At 49.8% G+C, this 23,199-nt stretch overlaps 1 protein-coding gene across 2 annotated transcripts in view; it reads left to right on the top strand.

Moving 5' to 3' along the window:
- The window catches only part of TMF1 (TATA element modulatory factor 1), a 418,170-nt gene that overhangs the window by 130,412 nt on the left and 264,559 nt on the right, over nucleotides 1–23,199 (top strand). For both annotated transcript variants that reach the window (XM_069643800.1, XM_069643801.1), the window contains exon 4: nucleotides 19,890–20,016. In XM_069643800.1, coding sequence (XP_069499901.1) covers nucleotides 19,890–20,016 — 127 coding nt within the window. The remainder of the gene's footprint in view (nucleotides 1–19,889; nucleotides 20,017–23,199) is intronic.

Here is a 23,199-nt window from a genome sequence, read left to right as displayed (position 1 = left end):
AAAGCTACAGTACCCTCCATAAGGATCAAACAAAGGAAATCAAACAGGACATTTCAGATACAGTAGCAACAACGAGATTGGATCACTGAGAAGGAAGCAGAGTTACTCACTAAGGCACAAGGAAGAACTTCATGTTCTTATGCTTTACCAAAGATCTACAAGGACCCCCTTAATCCCCCAGGAGACCCAAAGTTTCAGGGTGCGGGTCTGTCCTCAAACCAATATGCAAGTTTGTGGACACCTTCCTTAAACCCTTGAGTGACCGCACGATCACCTACCTACGGGATACCACCCACACCATCAGTTTTCGAAGGACTTGAGTTTAATCCAGAGAAACAACTTTTAGTGACAATGGACATCAAGTCACTGTATACAAGTATTCCACAGAATGCAGCCATTGAATGCATCAGGGAATGGCTCACAATTGAACAGTTGATGTCCTACAGACCAGGGTCCCAACCAATCTTATACTGGAACTGATGACAATAGTCCTGTGTGGGAACTTGTTTATTTTTAACAATCAGATGAACTTACAAACAAAGGGTATGGCGATGGGTGCAGCTTTTGCCCCATGTCTTGCCATCATATACATGGCCAAAAATGAAAACTACTTTGTTCTCTCAAATATCAACCCATGGAAAACACATGTGAAATATTGACACAGGTATATTGACAATGTTATCGTCATCTGAGATGGTCTGAAGGAGGACCTGCAAGCATTCTGGGCATGGATCAACGCAACACATGCAATGAACGTATTCAATTCACGATGGAACAGAGAGTAATGGAGAGAGCAATTTCCTGGACCTGACCATTCAACATTAGAGTGTGATCTATGCCGCAAACCCACCGATCACAACACATTACTGCATCACTCTAGCAACCACCTAATCCATACCTTAGAAAACCTGATATATGGCCCTTTCCTCCGCATATGCAGGAACTGCACGTTTCTGGTTGACTACTACTGACACGCAGAGACTTTATCTACAAGGTTGGAGTCACACGGCTATCTGAAGAAACTGTTAAATCACTCTATGAAACGAGCTAGGTATACAGATCGGGAGATATTACTACAACCCAAAGAGGCTTTGACCACGACAAATGATGATCGCCTGACCTACGTGATCACACATGGAGCCCACACTTTCCAGGTGAAGAAAATCATACGCAAATACTGCCCATTAGCAAGACTCAAACTCCCTGAGGAACCGTTACCCCGTTTTGCATTAAACAGGCTAAAAACATCCAGGAACATCTGGTACATTCACTGTACCAACAAGAGACCTCCAGCATGGGACTCTGGAACCTTTGTGCAATGAAAGGGCACTCTCCATGTGGGAACTGTGTAGCGTGCAAGTCCACTTAAAAAATGCAAACAGTCACAGTAGGCACGCGACAATGGACTTGGAGACCTCAACAACTGCAAAACCAACCAAGCAGGTTCTCCAGCATTGGATCTTTCATGGATTCACATGCTATGAATTATTCCCGTCGTCCAGCTGGGAAACCTCAGTAACTTTAATATAGTGGTTTTCCTATGGAAAAACTTCGAAACTTTGAGTGTCCTATCAACGTCTTTGTGGGCTTTGCAGCGCCAATGGGACGTCCAGTGTATATATAGCCCCGACCCGCGGCTTCCTTTTAGATTTCGAACGTCTTCCAAACTGTTGGTATCACCTCCTGTTCTCTCTAGAGAATTTGCTCTTTGTTCTACGCAGCCTTCGCTGTTTCCAGTGTGATTCTTCTAAGCCCCGCCATGTCGTCTGTTGGTTTGAAGAAGTCATTGTTTCGGCCGTGTGCAACCTGCGGCCTCAAAAACGTGTATGATGAGGATGGCCATGCAGACTGCTTGTACTGCTTGTACCCCTATTCGCTCTGCTGAGAACTGTACCATCTGGGGTTCCCCCAGAAGACTCTCAGGGACCGTAACCGGCTGTTGATTTGCTGGCTGAATGAGGGGTCATATCTGGCTTTGGAGGTGGGTTTTTTGCGCGGGGGCAGGTCCTCTACTCCTTCGGGCCAAGAGATCGCCATCAAACCAGAAGGCGCGGTCGGCAGAGCCAACACCTAATGTCATGATCTCTGCTTCCAAAAGGTCAGGGTTTTCCCAACTCCCTTGGAAGCAGATCCATAACCCAGGTTCCGAGTGCCAACCAGTCCCAATTGGGACCTTTTGGACCCAGTCCTGGCGCCAGTGGCACCAGGCTCATAAATATGCCCAGTCCCAGCGCTGGAAGCGCCGGGCTCATAATGCTTGGGTGGACTTACCTGCAGCAGACCATGCTGCTTACTGGCCTGCCAGTTGAGCCTCTGATCCTCTTCTGTTTGGAACTACTTTTCCTGTTGGGTGGGGCAGGAGCCACTCCCTAGATTCAGAACACTGGAACTCTTCTGGAAAGCAGGAACTCTTTTCTTACCTAGGCGTGGCTGTGGAAGGAGACACCTAAGCACTACAGGAGGCTATTTAAACCACACCCGATGGATGAATCTTGCTTTGCGTTATTCTGCATCCTCTGCAGCAGAACGCTCATCGTGTCTTCTGCATCTGATCCTGGGCCTAAGGAAAAAGGCTTACCATCCTGAATCCAGTCTTCAGCAACACCTATAAAGACAAGAAAGAACAGGTTAGCATTACGGTCTTCAGTGACAGCTCTTCACTTACCTGGTCCATCGGCTGTCACCAACACCTCGCGCTGCATTCCGGCATCTGAAAGACAAAGGCTTACCTACTCTTCGTGCGCTCCGGAGGTCTTCACACTGCATTCCGGCATCTGAAAGACAAAAGCTTACCAACTCTTCGCACGCTCCGGAGGCCTTCGGCGCTGCATCCCGCATCTGAAAGACAAAACAAGGTGCGTTTAAAGACATTGGGGAACTTTAATACTCACGTGCCATTACTCCTTTCCACATCTAACCCAGTGGGTATTCCGGCACCCTGCAGCCGCTCCGAACTTGTACCTGCAAAATAAAAAGACAGTTAGAGCGCATCGTGAAGCAGGCAACAAGCGCTTACTTACGTGGTTCCAGGCGCTTCTATTCATCACACGGGCTCCATCTTCAACTCACTTCAGCCCGTCATCCGCCATCGCCGGAACCCTGCAAAACAAGAAACATCATTACTAAAGACTTTAAAGACATTAGAATTACTCGAAACTTACCGTTCGTGCAGTAAACGACGGACAGCAGTCCTCTGAAGTCAAGAGGCCTGCTCCCCTTATCCAGTGAAGAAACTGGTTACAGCACCCTGCCCCGAGGCAGATGGAGAGCACGGCGTTCACTTACCTAAGGTGAGAGCGTTAACCTTTGGGGTTCTACAGGAGAAGAGAAAGGGAAGAAGAGAGAGACATTCAATAACCCAGTTCCTTAATCCCATATTTTCTATCTGCAGACATCTTACCCTTCAAGTCAGACATACAGTGCACAGAGGTCCAGCCCAAAGAGCCAGCCGTGTGTTACACATCACCTTTGCAGATACGGTATACGCCCAGTCAAGACCGGCGCCTCTACGGGAATCAGGTGAGCGTTACACCTAAGTAGAAACATGTGGAGGCCAGGCCGGGGTCGGATTTGGGTGGAGGCGATGAGTCTGCGCTGGCATGGCAGCTGCCGAGTAGTGCAGCACAAAGGGCGGATAACCAAAGGACTCAGGTTCACGCCCGCAGAAGCCAGCGGTTCTGACTCACAAAGCCTCAACATCGGACAAGAAGTTCAGATCTCATTCGTCCTCCTCGCCGACTAAGAAGTCGTCTTTCAGGGACAGGTGTCACTCTTCTTCGGCTCATGAGTCATCGAAACACTGTTCCAAGTCCTCGTCCAAGTGGGCCTCTTCTCCGTCTAAAGATGGTTTGGTGCCTAAGACCATGCCACCGGCTTGTCTGTTATCGTCGGTCCCACCGACAACATCTTCCTCGACGAGGGAACCTCCATCGACAACAGCGTTAACATCTCTGGCCCCATCAACGACCCTGCTGGTGCCGACCCAGTTTGTAACGGTCCAATCCACGCCCTTGCTGATGACTCCGTCGACGACCACGGCGACAGTAGAAGTGCAGAAATCCACGGTGAAGCTGTTGGTCGATGTGGATCCGTCGTCTTGTAGAGATACGACGTGGCAGTCAGGGGCAGAATTTACATCCATACTCCCGATGGATATTCTCCAACATGAGCCACCCTCGACCTATGAGTTGGATTCGGATCCGGAGGAGGAAGGACATCCGTTTCTGAATCCTTCGGTGTTGGGTCTGCAGCCTGCTCTTCTGTCCACGTCAATATCCTCTGGTCAATCCACACTTGTTACTCTCGAAGCAGGTACTTGGGACGTTCCAATCGCTTCTGGGCCAGTTAGATGCCCGGCTCCCTGTGCCTCAGGCGCCAGCTGTTCCGTTGCTAGAAGACGTACCTACTGTTCCTCGTCAGAAGGATGTATGGCCAGCCTCTCGCAGTAGAGGGCCTGATCCCAGAACGTTTTCTGCGGTCTGGCTTCCCCCGCCGTCTCCCAGGTCGTTCAGACTGCCTCAAAAGGATCTGGGAGAAGGGGAACTAGTGGAGTCTGAGCCGGACAGTGTTCCGCAGGACACTCAATGGTCTTGTCGTCGCCCCGACAGGCGGATACCTGGGATGGCTGATCCGGATCTGGATGCTTAGAGTAGCCCGGCCCATCCATCTCCGCCAGATGATATTGGAGGTTTTCATGCCATGATGGCGAAGGCCTGTCATGAGTTTGGCCTCATCCCGGAGGAGGAGAAGAAGACAGTTTCTTTTTTTTTTGTTGGACCATATGGCGAAGAGGCGAAAGGCAGTCTTCTCGATCCCCATATTGGACCACGTGTGGCAGGAAGGACTTCGGACAATGCACCACCCGTTTTACTGAGCCTGCGGTCAAAGGCCGCCTGGAGAAGAAGTTCAAGGCGCCAACTCCTGACAGAGTCGGTTGTTTCGGCTGCTGCAAGTAGAAAGGCTTGGTCACAGCACAAGTGTATGACTATCGCCCCCCCTACCACCCATAAATGAAGGCTGTAAACTGGATGCTACTACGGTCAAGGCGGCCAACTCGTTGGCTGACATGGCGCGATATGACTGCGAGATGACACAGATTGGCTCCTCTGCTGGACCACCTGCCTGAGCAGCAGCGGAAGGAGGTGATGCGGTTGGTTCGTGAGGGGCAAGAAGCATCCAATCATAGTATTAATATTGCGGTTGACCTGGCAGAGTGTGTCTTTAAGCAGATTAATAATGGGATGGTTCTACGGCGACAGGCCTGGCTTCCCTGGACTGATTTCTGGCCAGAGGTTCAGCACAAGGTGGTGGACATGACTTGCGAAGGGGAACATCTTTTTGGAGAGAAGATTGACGACACGCTGAAGAACATTAAGGAAGACTCCAATACTTTGAGGTCCCTGACAGCCCTGCATGGCAGGCTGTCTTTCCGCCCCTTTCGCAGGGTCTCAGGGAACGCCATATTTGCGGGTTCCCACGACAAGGGGTATGGTAGATCAACCTATTTCTCCCAGGGTTTCCGACGGTCGTTCCATTCTGCACAGCGGAGCAAGGAGTATCGGGGTCAGCGTAAGAGGGGATCCACCTCCACCTCCTTCTCCTCCTCCTCTCAAACCTCAACAATGACGGCCACAAGTGCAGTCGACTAGGAGGGAGGGTGGCGCACCACCTCGACGAGTGACGTTTGATCACAATGGACAGATGGGTGCTCGATGCAGTCCAATACGCCACTTGTTGGAGTTCAGACGTCTGCAACTCACTATTCTACTGGTAAAGAACTCAGCCACACCTGCAGGTCTTACGTCAGGAGGTGCGTCTGATGCTGCAAAAGGCGGCTATCGAGAGGGTCCCGGCGACGGAAAGAGAAAGAGGAATATACTCCCGGTTCTTTGACATCAAGAATCCGATTGGAAAATGGTGCCGCATTCTGGACCTGCGGCCGCTCAACAGAAATGTAAAACGCCAAAAGTTCAGGATGCTAACGTTGAAAGACATAATTCGGAAGGTTCAGCCAGGGGAATTTCTGGCATCATTGGATCTCGAGGATACATATTTTCACATCCCCCTGCACCCTGGGCATAACAAGTTTCTACGGTTCATGGTTGGCGACAAACATTAACAGTTTCAGGTTCTTCCCTTTTGGCCTAAAGTCAGCTCCCAGGACTTTCACCAAGTTTCTGGCTCCGATGGCAGCATACCTCCGCAGACAAGGAATCCGTGTTTATCTGTACCTGGACGACTGGTTGGTCATGGGGTGGCTCATCGACGGACGTCGGAATCGCTCAACGCAGCTATGTTCCTGTTACAGCGTCTGGGCTTTGCAGGCAACTTTGGCCAATCCTGTCTGACGCCCTCAAGGGATTTGGTTTTTCTCGGGCTCATTTCCAAACAACGCTCAATCAAGTCAAGCAGTCACAGGAAAGGATAGAGAAGTTGTCTCTGGCGGGCTTGTTGGTACCGGGCACTTCAGTCACGGTCCGAGTGTACATGTCTCTTCTCGGCACCATGGAGTCCCGCATCCCACTCATCCCGAATTGTCGTCTTTTCATGCGACCTGTGCAGGAGTTTCTCGCTTTAAGGTGGTCAGAGACCCACGGGTCCTGGTCAGACAAGGTGGTCATCTCTTGGTCTCTGGCGAATGCCTTGCAGTGGTGGACTGAATCCGGCAACATTGTACGGGGTATTCCCCTGGTTGAAACAGATTTTTGTTATACGATCGTGACCGATGCCTCCCAGAGCGGATGGGGTGCTCTCCTGAACCAGTTCCAAGTGAAAGGCGTGTGGTCCTGCACAGTGGTTGATTTGCATATAAACGTTCTGGAGTTGAGGGCGGTTCACTGGGCGCTGAAATCTTTTCTTCCCATCATTCAGGACTCAGTGGTTCGGATTCTCACCCACAACACCACAACTATGTTCTATCTACGCCAACAGGGGGCACAACATTGCGGCTCCTGTCCCAGGAGGCTCAGGTCATCTGGCACTGGGCCATAGCACACAGGGTTCAGCTCCTGGTTTTCTACCTGTCAGGGAGCTAAAACGTTCAGGTGGATGCCCTCAGCAGGGAGTCTGCTCAGATGCACGAATGGCGGCTGAAGGACGACCAGGTGGCGAGGATTTTTGGAAAATGGGGGAATCCCTCTCTGGACTTGTTCGCCAACCCCAAGAACAATCTCTTTGCCAGCAGTGTTTCTCATCCAGACTCCAATGGGGGCGCATTCGCATTCCCGTGGACGGGCTTGTTCACCTATGCTTTTCCTCTGTTTCCGTTGATCAGGAAGACGATTCAGATGATTCGCAAGGTCCCATGCAAGATCATCCTGGTGGCCCTATTCTGGCCCAGACAGATCTGGTTCTCAAACCTTAACCTAGCAAGGGACGACCCTCTTCACCTGGGTTCAGAGCCGAAACATCTTTCATAGAACAAGGGGATGGTGTGGCATCGCGATCCAGGCTCCCTCAACCTAGCAGCGTGGCTCCTGACCACTCTGAATTCGGAAGTCTGAAGATTCCTCAGGAATATCGCTGCATCTTGGCTGCGGTGAGGGCGCCCTCTACCAATGTGTCATACGCTTGTGAGTGGAAAAGTTTCTGTTCCTGGTGTTCTCAGCAGCCGAACTTGCAGCCATTTCAGGTTTTGCCTCCACAACTCCTGCCTTACCTTCTGATGCTGGCGAATGAAGTGGGGGGTCTGGCATTGTCATCTATCAAGGTCCACTTGGCAGCCATCTCTAGGTTCACGCGGCAGCGAAACGCTACGCCTCTGTTCAGTGACAGATTGATTAAACATTTCCTCAAGGGCCTTTTCAGGACTTTTCCCCCCAGATGAAAATTTGTTCTCCGTTCTGGAGTCTCAATTTAGTGCTTGCGGCCCTCATGAAACCACTGTTTGAGCCTATGTCAACGGCTGCCGTAAAGCTTCTCGCGTGAAAGGTTGTTTTTTCTTGTGGCTATTACATCTGACCGGAGGGTTTCGGAACTGCAGGCTCTGGTCATTGACCCTCCATACCTGCGTTTCATGAAGGACATGGGTTCTCCTCTCTGCGTATCCCCATTTTATTCCTAAGATTCTGTCGAACATTCCCAAAAATGCTACGATATCCTTGCCGACCAAGCAGAGAAGGCATTGCATTCCTTGGCTGTCAAGAGGGCTTTGAAGTTCTATCTGGACTGGACTATGATTCTCAGGGCATCTCTTGGTAGCTTTCGGCCCCTCCAACAAGGGGAAGCTGATTTCAACGCAAGGCATTTCACGATGGGAGTAGTTTACACTATCCTACTCTTACGTCCCGTCCCCTTTCCTCCATACTGCATGGGCGTCCCTTCCAAAGGACAGCAGACGGAACCCTTTTCACCAGACAAAAACCTTCTTCCCCTTTAAATTTAGAAGCGCATGGGGGTGTGGCCCTGGGAGCATGCACTGCCCCGACTCCGCCCTCTGGTGCCACACCTCACCCCCTTTTCCGCGTCGACGGGAACGGGCCGAATTCGACGGCGCTCCTGGGTTTGGCTTCGGCCATCTAATTCCACGTGCTGATACTTCTTTTCTTCTGTCTTTTTGTCTTATGATCATTCAGGTACTCTGCCCTCAGGCGTCACGCTTCTCCGCGGCGCATGTCAACTTCTACAGGGTTCAGCAGGTGTCCATCCTGTGACGGACTCTTTCCAATTTCACACCCCCATGCCCTCTGCCTATGTTGCCTTGGCCCAGACCATCGGGTGGCAAGCTTGTACTACGTGTAACGCACTTTCATTGAGGTCTCTGAAGAACAGACTTGCCAGGTGGAGGGAGCTCATCAATCATCGATCCAGGCCCATGGTAGGGCCACTCTTTCCAATGCACCCCGCAAGGGACACTCCTTTCCAGGGACCCGCCCGCGTGGGAGGAACTGCTCAGGTTCTCATGCCAGCACGAGTACCGAGGCTAAATCAGCTACCGGCCGGCAGGCCGAGGCGTCAGTTGATTCTCCCGGTGACGGTGCTGACGGACAGGAAGATTCTTTTACCGGGTCTTCACCAGAGGGGCCACGCCCTAATACCGGCAACATGTCTGAGGGGGTGCCTGTATGCAGTTCTGCCGGCAAATCCGCCGAGGGCGTAATGCCCATCAGGTCTCGACCTGAGGAACAGTGTAGGCCATATGATCCACACTCAAGAGTCCTGGACGGGGCTGGGCCCAGTGAGCCAAGCAACACGACGCAGGCACGTGGAAGGCAGCTCGACAAAATGGCTGCTGTGCCAGACATTTCTGACATCCGCCCGATATCGCACCAAGGCAGGGAGCAGGTGGATGAACGTGTGACAACCAGGTATGTGGCCTACAGCCCACCCTTCATTTGCGCTGGGCAGGGTTCCGCTGCATCCGTATGGGTAGGGTATGCAACGGCTCCAGCAGCCACCCGCTACCCCATCAATATCGCCTACCACCCCTCCGGCCTGTGAGGACAGACTTTTTAAAGGTTCCTCTGACTCATGAAATCTCCTCGGATGGGCGTCATCCTCAGGGACGCCATCAGAGGTGTGCTCCCGCCAATGGCTCCAGCACCGCAGGCCCCAGTGCAGGCACCCCTGTTCAGCCTCCGCCACCCGCTCCAGCCCCTCAACCGATAGTGCAGGCGGTTCCGTACCAGCCTCCGCTGCAGCCTCCGGCTCCAGTCTCCACGCCCCAACCCTTGGCTCCCAGCACTCCTCCACCGGTGCCGGACCAACCAGACCCTCAGGTGGACACAGATGAGGTGGACCCCAAAACACCAACATCAGCCAAGGCCTTCCATGAAAGTCTTGCAGGGCTGGCAGAGTACTTGGGCCTTCGTCAACCTGAGGTCGAGCAACCATATGATATATGAAATGGCATTTGTAACGCGCCTATACAGTGTTTCAAGGGTGTGACGAGGCAAGGGAGGGGGAACAGAGGGAAAACAGACAACAATCCTACTATTCCAGGTGTCATTCAGATCGCGCAAGTGCATGGGAAGGGGGGGGGGAAAGTGTGGCAGGGGGGTGAGGAGGGGGTTGAGTGCGGTATATGGGATAATAGAATAAATAACAGTAGGTAAAGTACGGCCAACAGGTGGCAAGTGCAAGGGTAAGTTCAGACAATGGGTGTGAAGTGTGCTTGTAGGGGGACTGTAGGGGTACAGAGACAGTCCCCAAGTGCGAGGGTTGCCAGAAAGGCAGTGCAGGTAAGCAACTTGGGGCGGGGGGGTTGTGGAGGGCGAGAACTGGGCCAGAGATCAGAGTGTGGCCAGGTAACCAGTGCATTTTTGGTTTCAGCCATCAGAGGGGGTCCTCACCGAAGTCCTCACACTACGCCCTGCAGCGAGAACAGGGATCCCGATGCAGAAGGACGTAGTCGCCTTGGCCAAAAAGGGCTGTCTCAAGCCCCACTCGGTCCAGCCGATCATTCGACGCCTGGACACCAAGTACAGGCAGATGGAGGGGGATACACTCTTGCTGCAACGATCACCGAAGAGTGCGGCTAAGGGTGGGCTGATAGCATCACTATACTCCAAGCCTCAGTCGTCGTCGGCCTCTTCCTCTGCGGCACTGCTAGGTGTTAGGGAGAATTCTCATTCTATGGCTAATTTCCCTTACCTATAGAGTCACCCAGCAGCTTTGCTGGATTTGAAGGGTTTGATTTTTTTCTCCTGCTAAGAGTGAGACTCTTTTTCCCACTCTTAGGCATTTTTTCTGTGTGTGTTCTAGGCTATTTTTGTGTTTAATGTCTATGGGGTTTTTCTCACCTCTATAGGAACCATCTTTATTCACATGTGTTACACAGTACCCTCCGTGCAGTGACACAGGGGTGTCGTAGCGACCCCCAAACATAGACTCCATACTCTGGGACTGACTACCGTCTCACAGGGCATGTAAAGTCCCCATTGACTTTACTAGTCGATTTTTGTGAACTAAACCAGTACAACCCATCTTACTATGGAGGTACTGGGAAGGGGTAATAGTTTTTCCTTTATGTTCATTTTTGAGAGGGTACCGTACAGTCCCTCTCAAATGTTTCTGGCTGGTGGCAGTGATTACTACCGTAAATATTCATCCGCAAATATTTTCCTATGGGATTTTACCATTGTTCGAGGCTACCACGTTTTCCGACAGCCTCTAACATACCGCCGGTGTATTTTAATATTAACTTTACTCCTTTAGGTTTTATTTGCCAGAACTTTAATATAACTTCTTTCTCGTGTCTTTCTCTAAACTCCTAACCCAGGTCGGGGATCCTTTGTTCGTCCTTTTGGTAGGCTTCTGCCAAGAGGCCCTCCTTTCGGCACCACTGAGTCTGGGGTGGGTCCATTGTGTGGGAGGGGGAGTAGGACCCCTGGACAGGGTTGCCTCAGCAACCCATGTCGCACTCTATCCTGATAGGCTGGAGGGTCTCCCGCCAAGATGACCACTCCACTGTGTGTGTGACTGCTAGGCTGTATGAATGGGGATCTTTTTGTATAAAAGCAGGGTCCTGAGGACTGGAAAGTCAAGACGTCGCCACTGGAACTAAGAAGCTGAAGAGGAGAGAAGCCAAAGACATCTGCAATGACTGAACCACCGGTGAATCCCGGCTGCAGCGTCTCACCACTTTTCTCCACACAACGAGAGAAGATCTTCATCTGCAAGAGCCTTCTTCCCTTGAGCTGGTGGGGCCAACCAGTTTGCCAATCACCTTCCTGGACCTGCTCTGGTCGAATCGCCAGTACCCTGTCCTCGGAGACCAGATAGCCAGGCACCAGTCCACCCAGACCGCGATTTAAAGGAGCATACCTTTTATTCGTCGGGCAGCACCGCGGCTGGTTTCATCCCTGGGTAGTGCAGTAACTCGAACCTTGCTCCACGACGAGAGCCTCTCTTCCTCTGCTGGATTCCCCGAACTGCAGAAACTACCAGGAACAACCGCCACCGCAGGAGCCACTTCTTCATTTTAAAGGTACATTATTCCGCCAAGCCGCCCATTCTGCGTGGTAGTGCTAAAGGTGTTTTAAATCCTTTACCTATCTGTTGGGTTGGCTGCCCCTCTCTCTTAACATCGTCTTTCACCTTCTGCATCCACCTTTTCAAATCATTAACCAAAGAATTGACTGCAGCTACAAGAACATTTGCTCCGGGGCCCTTGCCCTGTACCACTGACTCTGGCACAGGCCTATTGACTCTGGCTAAATTTGTTAGAACTGCCTTCTCTAGATTGCTTCTCAACTAAAACTGTGTTGGTGCACCTACTTTTTATAACCACCTTTTCCTTCCCACTTTTATAACCTGTGAAGTGCCATTACAACATTTGATCATTTCTTGTAGTGGCTTGCATGATCAACGGTCCAAGTTCTTTACAAATTTAATGAATTTTTATAGCCAAAAAAACGGCACACAAATTTGGGAAGCAGTATGTGCTGATATGAAATTTTCTACAATTAAATCATTAGTGCAATTTTTGGATGCAATTCTACCTACCTTAACTAAGTAATGTCGAACCAAATAAGCTACGAGCCAGATTTGTTTATCAACTGCTTCGTAATTTTTATGCTGCTAAAATTGCAATTTTTAGAGAAGAATCGATGTACAATTATATGCATGTATTTTGTACTTGCTGATTTTAGTTTGTTGCTATTTACTGTTTTCATTATGCCTTTCCTTTTCTTTTCTTTTCTCTTTTTGAAAAGTTGAAATTATTCAGCTTTATCAAAATAAAAAATAAATAAAAAAAGTGCCATTTTGCTCGGTTTTCATTTCAGTATTCTTTATGCTAAAGTACTGCCTTGCCTAAACTTATTCACAAACTTAGTGTTGCTAGGGTGTGTAAGAAGATATTTCTAGATAACTTGTGCTTTCCCTCCCTTGTGAGAAATTGTCAGAGTGCCATTTGTGTTTGGTTTTCACTGTTATTATGCTCAGTTTTCACTCTTGCTCAAACTTACCTACAATTTAACTAGGGAGTTGCGTATACTTTTCTTGACTGAATTTAACTTGCTTAATAACTGTGATAAATGTGTTTAACTAGAAGTGTAATATATATATATATATATATATATATATATACTTTTTACTACAAGCTTTGGTCAGTGTTTCCTTGTGCCATAGTACTGTAGCCCTGTTGTGTAAACCCTGAATACTGCTCATCTCCCTCTTGAGATAAGTCTGACTGCTCAGCCACAGCTACCAACTAATTCTTTGTGGTACACACTGATACCAAAGGGGATTTATTGCTCTCACCTGTAGTCCTAATCTTCTGTAGTGCTCCCTAAGGGAACTGTACAGGATTCTGCCTAGCACTAGGCAAGGAGGACAAGATCTTGGAGGCGAACAGGAAGAAGCTTTATTCCAAAGCGTCCCTGCATCTTTGTCAAGCCAAAGTGGATGCCATTTTGGCAGCCGTTAACCAGAGGCTTTGGCGGGAAATTGCCGATTTCCTCCCAGAGCTTCTGGCGCAGAGCCAATCACGATTCAAGGCGGGACTGGCAGAGGCCAAGATGGTGGCACAAGACATGGAGTCCACCGTGGCCCACATTGACACCTCTGGAGGGGCCATCTGCATTGCAACTGACATGAGAAGAACAGTCTGGCTCTGTGCTACTAAATTCAACCCGGATGTCCACTCCACCACGGATGAGGAGCTAGACAAAAAGAAAAACAGCTCGCAAACAGCCAAGTCTTTATCCATCCTTACAAAGACCATGCACAAAACGTACACCTAGTCACAGCAGCGCTCTGACAAAGGGCGTACATACGGAGGATTAAGCGGCTTCCAAGAGCGGAGGTCCAGGCAGCCTGACCATTCGCCAACCCAACATCGGCGCAAACATCAAAAGAGGGGGGAGGGTGGTGTAAGTTCTTTTTCCAGTCACCCTCCTCCGCGACGGCCTCAGAGGGAAAGATGGCATGAAACTGCCCTCCGGGTCCACGTGTTTCCAGTGGGGGGTGGGGCCCAGAATTTTGCGGACCCCTGGATCCTCTTGGTAGTATCCAGGGGGTCCCGCCTACCCATCTCAGCCTCTCCTCCCTCTCCTTCCTCTTCCCCTCCACTCCTGCAGGTTGGGACAGCAACTCTTTTGGTGGAGATCCGTTTGCTCGTCTCGTCGAGAGCCAAGCAGTGAAGGAAGTCCCAGCCTCCCAGCGAGGCTTGGGCTTCTACTCCAGGATTTTCGCCATTCAGAAAAAGAAGCTGGCAGGCCTGAGAGTTGTGCTGGACCTTTCCACCCTCAACCTCTCCCTACCTCTACAAAAATTCAAGATGGTTATGCCAGCTTTAATAGCAGAGACATTGTGCAGGCGAGACTGGATGTGCTCCTTGGATCTGAAGGACGCGTACTTGCACGTCCCAATTTGGCAGCCTCATCGTTCTGTTCTACAATTCAGGATCATGGGCTACCATTTCCAATACAAGGTGCTTCCATTTGGCCTCAACCCGGCCTGTAGGGTCTTTACCAGACTGATGAATGCAGTGGCGCCCCTGCTCAGGGCCACCACATCTGTCTGTGCCTCGACGACTGGCTCATCAGGGCTTCATCTCCGGAAGTGATGCACCGCACCTCTCATGCCCTCATGAACACACTTCACGATCTGGGCTTTTCGCTCAATCTCAAGAAGTCGTAGCTGCACCCTACACAGATTCTGACCTTATTGGTGCTCATCTGGGACACAGGCTCCCAGAGAGTGTTTCCTTCGGAGGACAAGATCACGGCCATCAAGAGGGCCACTGCATACTTCCTCAGCAGAGAAGTGACATCGGCCTGGTGGTACCAACACCTACTGGGTCTCATGGCAGCGGTCCTATTGGCCATCCCCCATACGAGACTCAGGATGAGGAGGATACAGCTGCACTTCGCTGCATCATGGAACCAGGAACGGGACACTCAGGCGGAGATGATCATCGTTCCTCCTTCTCTTCACCCGGACCTGAGATGGTGGTGCAGGGACTGTAACCCGCGGACGGGCAAGCCCTTCCGGCAAACTACCCCGCAGGTCACCATCACTACGGACTCCTCTCTCTCGGGATGACCATTGCGTCCATGGCACCTGTAACCGGCAGGAGTACCACTTAAATTGGCTGGAACTGAAGGCGATCTGGCTAGCGCTCAGAGCATTCCTTCCGGTGATCGTGGCCAAGGTCCTCCTCATTCAGACAGACAACTTGACCAACATGTTCTATGTCAACAAGCAGGGAGGTACCAGGTCCCCTCAACTGTGCAGAATGTAAGGGAATGGGCCCTGGAGAACAACATCCGGGGCAGTCCAACCTGGTGGCGGACAGGCTCAGCAGACTGGGAGCAGACAATTACAAGTGTCAGCTAAACGACCTCATACTGCAGTAGATCTTCAGCAGATGGGGGGCACCCCCAGGTGGACCACTTTGCCTCCTGGGACAACAGGAAGTGCCAACAGTTTGCCTCCGGGCAGGGACAGGGCCCTGGCTCCCTGGGCAACTTATTTCAGATTCAGTGGAACGGCAGGGCAGCATACACCTTCCCACCCACGCCACTGATACACAGGGTGATGTGCAAGATTAAGGAGTCTCACAAACTCAGCGTCATTCTTATAGCTCCATGGTGGCCAGCTAGGCCATGGTTTTCTGAGCTGGTAAGCCTCTCGGAGAGACCTCCCGTTCGCCTTCTGATGGGCCCAGCACAACCTCTGGCGCAGCAGGGGTGCAGGGTCATTCACCCCGCGCCACAGAAACTAGCACTCACAGCGTGGCTACTGAGCAGGTCACACTAGTACACCTCAGCTTGTCCCAGGGTAATCTAGAGATCATATAGGGCGCTAGGAGTGGAGCTACCAGGGCCCAGTATAAGAGCAAGTGGACCAAGTTCTGCCACTGGGCACACTCGAAGGATATCAACCCTCTTGCATGTACATTGGACAATGTGCTCTCCTTCTCGATGCACCTCGCCCACTCAGGCGTGCAGGTGGACACTTGCTGCACTTACTTGGCAGCCATTGGGGCCTACAGGAACTCAGAGGAGGAGGTCTTCTCCTCTTCCAACCCTATTGTCAAGAAGCATCTGACTGGACTCACCCGCCCATCAAGAGGCCACACTGCACCTCAATATAGTGTTGGGTGCCCTGGCGCACAAACCATTTGAGCCAATGGCGTTCGCAGACATCAGGCTGATCACCATTAAGACGGCCTTGCTAGTCGGCCTCACCTCGGCTCCTAGGATTAGCGAAATCCAGGCGCTGGTCGCCTCAAAGCCCTACACTACGTTTCACAGAGATAAAGTAGTCCTGCGGACACACCCAGAATTCCTACCTATGGTGCCTTCAGCATTCCATCTAAACAAAGAAATAGTGCTGCTTATGTTTTTTGCTCAGGCCAATGACGAGGCAAAGAGAGTTTTGCTGTGCCTGGATGTCAGGCGTGCCCTGAAATTCTACTTGGAAAGGACCAAGGTCTTCCGCAAGTCGGACGCACTTTTCGTCACCTTCGGCAGATCAAGACCTGGATATCCGGCATCCAAGGCCTCCATAGCCTGTTGGTTGGTCTCAGCCATCAAAGAAGCTTACAAGGGACAGCATACGCCACTGCCGGCCAACATGCATGCCCACACAGTCAGAGCCAAGGCAGCGCCCATCGCATTGCAGCGGCATGTCCCCTGGCAAGTCATAAGCAGGGCGGCCACATGGGCCACCCCTTCGGCTTTCTGCAAGCTCTACTGTTTGGATACTGGCTCTAGATCAGACGCAACTTTCAGACAGGCGGTTCTTAGAAACCTGTTTTGCTTAAGGAGGGTCTCCTCTCCACCCTGGGGCTACACACAGTTGTAATCGCCCATGCAGTATGGAGGAAAGGGGACGGGACGTAAGAGTAATTATAAGTTACACACCGTAGTGACTAATGTACTCTTAGTCCTTAGTCCCCATTCCTCCATACGTCCCATGCCCCCCGCCCCCCTGATACGTGCATGAAATGCTGCTGGCGATTGAGCAGTATGGAATTTCCGCTGAGTTGTCTGTTTACTCGCATACGCCCTGCATGTTGCCTCTTGGCACCTGGGAAGATTGGAGGGGGCTACAATTGAGAATTCAGTGTGGGTGGAATGGTTATCACCATAATCAGATGATTCTTTCATTAGGGAAAACCTTTCTAACAAGGAAGAAGGGGTGCAGGAATCTCTGGGCTTTTTGAATTAATTACCTCGATCATTGGACGGATATCAGTTAGTAAAATGATCCCTGTTTCCAGAATGCTTTACTCGTTGCAATGTATGCCCATGCCACCCCCAAGGAACATTTTTAAAGAACTTGATAGTATTGTAAAGTCACTCAAATGGGTGAGAAATGTCCTACGAATTGCATTTGCCACCTTGAAGATCCTATGGGGGCATTGTCACATAATACTAGCATACTATTGTTCTTCACAAATCGAATCTGCCACTGATTGGTATAGTACAAGGGGTGGACTATTGCAGGGAGCTGTCGGGTTGGGTACCGAATACCCCAGATTGATCACTATAGTGTCCCCGGTTTGGTGCACGGTACACCATAGGTTGCAACTCAGAACTTTCTATTAACTGAGAGCTCAAATTGAACTGGGAAGTATTTAACGTACTTAATATGAAGGAGAGAAGTGACTGGACCACAACACGGAATGCGGGCAACTATTCTGTGATGGGGGCTTGATGATCTTTATCATCATTGTAGTTGCCAATCCTTACCACTAAGTTGTGGGATAATGTTCACCAGAAAATAAAGAAGTGTTCACAAAATGAGTCAGGATGGTATGGCTTGGTCTCACTTCCCCACATTTTAGCACAGGAGAAGGCGGGACTTCTGAGCACAGCACACTCCTGGACCTCACGAGGCTCACAATTCCAGTTCAACTAAATCGGAATCTTCACGGGCCAACGCTCTTCTCTGCAAAGTATCCTGCCTTAGAAGGCCAGATGTATCAAAACAACAAACAAGAGTTCCTTCGATAATCTTGTACCTTGGGCAATTGCTCTTCACCCCTTGGAGCTCCCTCTGCCGGGCTCGGATCCTTCTTGCAAATTGGGCCTCCCTCCGTCGGGTTCACTACGACTTTTAAATGCAGCTTGCAACTTCCTACCGCTGACAACCCTCAGCCAGATTCACTCTTGTGTTCATGGGTGTATTACTCTTCACCCCAACTCACAGGCATCCCTCAAACCAGGTTTCACATTTGCCAAACATACAGTTCACTTTACGTTCTCACGATGCAGGATTCACTGCCCTTAGCTTTCTCTTGGCAAAGGGTCAGAGACTTTCGAATGTACAAGGGATTTGATGTGACCCTTGTAGCACCACACCGACATCTCACGCTGCCCTTTCCAAGGGCCTTCTGCTACTTGCAGTTTCAACGCTAAAGGGGCCAGCGCGAGTCCTTCCAATGAGCACCCCTGCAGCGCCTGACCACTCTGCAGCTGGCCCTTCTCTGGGCTTCCCCCAAAAGTTCAAACACACAGCACAAGTTCTTTGTTCTCAAGTTCTTGCGTTCATCTAATTTTGCTGCTTGCAACCTTGGGCTCAATATTATTCAGCTCGCTCTCAGCTCCCATAGACTCATCGATTTATGTTGGGTCTGCTGGCTTGGCTTGCTTCTGGAGTCAAGGATGGTTCCACGGTAGCCAGTGTGCCTACCCGCCTGTGTTAACAATGCGGGAGACCCCCGTGCAACATTGACATCAGTCACTCCACACATCCGCTACACTTCCCGGGCTTGTAATTCCCTTTTCGGAGGCTTTGCGGGTCTGTGTTGAAAAGGGTAAGGGTCGTCCTTCCAGGTCTCGCTGCCCTTCTCCTCCGTTTGAACTGCCGGTTTGGTGTAGCTATCTCCTTGTGCGTTCGACCTTGCTAGAAGTGTGTTCCCGTGCTCCGCCTTTTATCCCTGTGGGGAAGGTAAAGGGCCGGTAGGTGTCCAACGTTGTTGTCAATTGCCTGACCCTTAAGGGGGATGGGGGGGGGGGCAGAGTTTCAAAATATCCCACAGGAAAGGATGGGGAAAAGGTGTTAGAAGGAAGTGGATACCGCTCTCACCCGACGGTGTCCCCCTTCCACTCCCTGAGGACCCCCATCTAGGTGATCCTCCCGCACTGGTCCACCCCCAGGAACTGGATCCAATAGTGATGGCTGTGTCCTGGCTACCTGAATGACAGATCCCCAGGGACTAGTCAGGGAGACGCCTTCAGGTTTCTCACACAATGGAGCAGGTCCATTAAGCACCTGTGTTGGCTGTACCTGGTATGTAGGCACACACCGAAATGACCAGTATGGGGCCCTCACTAGTGTGCATTTTGTTCTTTCATCTGCCTGAACAAGTTACTGAGGTGAACCTATATCCTGATTTTTATTTTGTCGAATCAGTTGCCATTTCACGGCTGCTGTATCTGTACTTAGGGTACGATAGTAGCTTTTTGTGATTTTATTGGTAGTTATTTTGAGTTTACTTTTTATGATTAACGCTTGCATAGGTACTTAATGGTTCTTGTTTATCCTGAAGGCAAAAAAGTGTTTTTTTTTTTCTTTTTTAAGTTTACTTTCTTTCTGGTACAGTGTCCTTCCTTCACAAGCAAATGTCACACTTTAAACAATTGCATAACCCTTCTTCCCACAAATGAATGCTCTATCCCCAAAGTTAACAAGTCCTATTTATGTTATTTGAGGAACATCTGTCAATAAAGAAACAATCTCACCCTGTTGTCAGTGCTTGTTTCAGGTAGTCTGTGTTACCAAAGAAGGGAACCAACCTCCTGGTAATCTGGGTAGCCCAACACCAAAAGGAGAAAGCATATCCGTAACTGCAATTCCACAGCATCTTTCTAATTTTAAATAATGCACCTAAGATTTGAGGAAAGTTGCCTTTTCCCCGTTTGTTGTCTTGCCATTTAGCCAGAAAACATACTTTGATTGTTAACCTAAGGCATTCCTTATTGTTTGTTTAGTGAAATGTTTCGAGTTCAGGAGGAAAGCAGTAGCATCATTTCTTTAAAGGAAGAATTTACTAATCGAATTGCTGATGCAGAAAAGAAGGTCCACTTAGCTTGCAAAGAAAGAGATGTGGCTAAGAAGGTAACGCACTCATTTTAACAGCACTGAAAATGAAATGTGGGATGGAGCATAAACCAAAGAAATTTTAAGAAAGAATTCGTTTGTGCTATTAGTTGGATGTTGCAAAACATGTAAATGCAATATTTATGCCTGTATCTATGGTTTGCGATTATTTAAAAAAAGAAATGTGTAAAGTAGTCCGAGTCACAGAGGGCATACACTTGTATTAATTGTCTTGCTCCATATAGATTTGAAGATGTTGAACAAGCAAAGTCTGGCTAGGTGATTTACATTAGTCTAAAATGCAAAAAAACAGTGGAGCCCTTACGGGAAGATGTGAAAAAATATGCTATTTAACGGTGTAACTTTTTACATGTAGCCTAATTGACATATTTTACACTCGCCACCAATCCACAAAGTGTAGTGCACTGTGCTGCATAAATAAAAAAGAAAACAAAACAATTTTTCCTCCCATCTCACTTGCTGGTCAATTTGATCTCTTTATGATAGCCCTCATGAAATCGTTAGATAAATACATGAAAATCCGGTCACCAGTTGAAGAAGTAGAAACAGTTACTACTGAGCTTCTAAGTTTGCTTTTAGTCTTATGTTAGGTTTAAGTGTTCATGTCCAAATAATATCATGTAAGCTTGAATAATGAATTCATACCATTTTGCTGACTGTAAGACAGGGTGCAAAATAGTCATAGTAAGAAATCGTATGCTGGGCAAGCCAGTCGGCTAGAACGTGGATCCCCTCGCCAGTTTAATGACCATGTCGGTGGAGTTTAGCCCTTCAGTCTGGGACCCCCGCCGGGCTGTGCAGGGACTGGCGCTGGGTTAAGGGGGGGGGGGCGCCGCACTGCATGGCAGGCTGGTGCCCAAGGGACTAGACTGGTGCTCTCTCCTCAACACCTTTGAGCTTTGCCCTCTGGTGAGTTCCGAGGTGAGGACTGGCGCTGAGATGAGGGGCTGTTGGGGAGAATTCTCATAAATGTGCTAATTCCCTTCCCCTTATAGACCCCAGCAACTTTGCTGGATTTTGAGGACTTGCTTTTTTTACCTAGAGAGAGTTGTGAGCCTTTTTTCCCCACTCTCCCATGTATGTTGATGTGTGTTTTACTCTTGTGTTCTTTGATTATGGGGTTTTAGATAACTCCATAGGCATAATCGTTTCATATGTATCACACAGCACTCTCAGTGGGAGAAAACTGTTTAAAAGGCGAGTGGCTTGAACTGGAAGCAGAGTCGACCACTGGAACGAAAGAACCAAAGACGAGCTGGAAGAGGACGGCTACGGCAACTACTAGACGTTTGGTTTGCCCGGTGGAGCCCTGCTGCAGGTCCAAACTGCTAAGTTCACCTCGTCAGAGAAGCCCTTCAAGGACGACTTCTTCCTTTGAGTTGGTAGGACCAGGACCAATCAACTCGTAACCCACCTGGATACCATTCTCGGAGCTGGTTAGGATTAACCAACGGGAAGGACACCAGCTTGTGTGCTTGAAGAACAGCAACCGGAATCGATGATTTTCTAATTTGCCAGCTTTGCGACCAGTCCCTGTGCAGTGCAGGAGTCCCCCGACGTATTCCCTTTTGTCCCCACGAATGAGGCTCAGGAACAGCAAGATCTGCAGGAACTGCCAGGAACAGAAGTCTTCAGCTGCATCTTTTTCTTTAATATAAGGTAATGTGAAAGCCCAACAGAGAACTCGCCTCTCACTGCGAAAGAGCGTACAACTTTGGCAACTTGCAGGTCTAGTCAGCTTGTGACCCGACATACAAACCTTTCTTCTGTGAACTACTTCTAAGAACTATGGCAAAGACTTTTCCGTTTTAAATACCAGAACCGTTTTTACTTATACAAGACACTAGCCCATTTACTTTGGCCTACCTATTGCATTGAATCAACTCCTTTGGTGAACTCAAAGTATTTGCACTGTTTTAGAGTAACTGTAATATTCGTTTTATTAACTTATGCCTTTTTGCTCATACTTCCATGCTATTTTGCTCCTACTTCAAGGGAGTTTAACTGTTTAGTAATCAGTACTGTGGTATTATTTTCGTGTGATATTGGTTGCCTCATGTAGTGAATGCTTTATACATGATTGTGTAATAAATTAATAAGTGTTTTACCAAGAAACCTTGAGTATAAGTGTCTATCTGAATACTTGTAATTATAGACCTCTGTGTAACACCCTTACAAGCTCACATTCCCTCTTGAGAGAAGCCTAGCTGCTCAGCTCGCTTCCAAAAACTGTGTAGTACAGACCTATACCAAAGGTTGGTTTTGCTTACACCTGTATTCCTAGTTGTGTGTAGTGGTCCCAGAGGGTACTGCATACAAACTTTGCCTAACAGGGGCCGCAACCATGCATCAGAGGCTGGCGCCCCAGGGATCTGTTCTTGCGGGCTGCAGTCCTGGAACGCCCAGTCTGCCTTGGGGCGTCCCAGCCAGGACTCGCTCTGACTGCCTTGGCCATGCGTCCAGCTGCTGGGTTTGGTGGGAATTGCATTCTGCGCTGGCCCTTTGTGTTGGGTCGGTGAAGGCCTGGGCTCTGGGCTGCCAACCAAGGGGGTGGGGTGTACTGGACCACCTCACGGAGCCCTTCTAGCTTCTTCCACTGGGAATCCCACCGGAGCCCAGATGCCGCCTGGGCCTCAGCTTCTGCGTTCACTTAAGCCTCGCACTGCACTCAGGCTGTTTGGGCACCACCGGCACTGGAACACCCCGTAGGGGATCGTGCTGCTACCTTCGTGGGGCAGCTGTACATGTGCAGAGGAGGCGTCCAATACCTGCACCACGCAGCCACCCCTCAGGAAGACACTTCCCATTGGCAGTTGTGGGGCTTACGGAATTCGGCCGGAGACAAATGTAGGTGACAGTCGGACCAGCTGCTGTTATGTTAATCACATTTGTAAAGCGCACATGCACAATGAAGGTACCTTGGTGCTAGGAACACAGCAGTAGGGAGTCTTCCCACCTATCCAGAAAAGAAGAGTTTTAAGGGAATGGCAGACGTGAAGAATCCTGACCTTCCGAATTTATGAGGGCAAATTGATGTTCCAGAGTTTACCTGCTGCACCGAAAAAGCAAGGCCACCCATCCGGGCTCGCCGGGTTTTCAGGATAACAAGAATTGCAGTTTTCGGAGCTCAGCGCCCAAGAGGGAAAGTAGGGAGTCAATTTGTCCTTTAAGAACTCGTGG

The sequence above is a fragment of the Ambystoma mexicanum genome, chromosome 2p (assembly GCF_040938575.1).
Source record: "Ambystoma mexicanum isolate Mex_15411 chromosome 2p, UKY_AmexF1_1, whole genome shotgun sequence".
In the NCBI taxonomy this organism is placed as follows: domain Eukaryota; kingdom Metazoa; phylum Chordata; class Amphibia; order Caudata; family Ambystomatidae; genus Ambystoma; species Ambystoma mexicanum.
The sequence above is the reverse complement of the archived record's forward strand: the minus strand, read 5'-3'. Positions and strand labels throughout refer to the sequence as shown.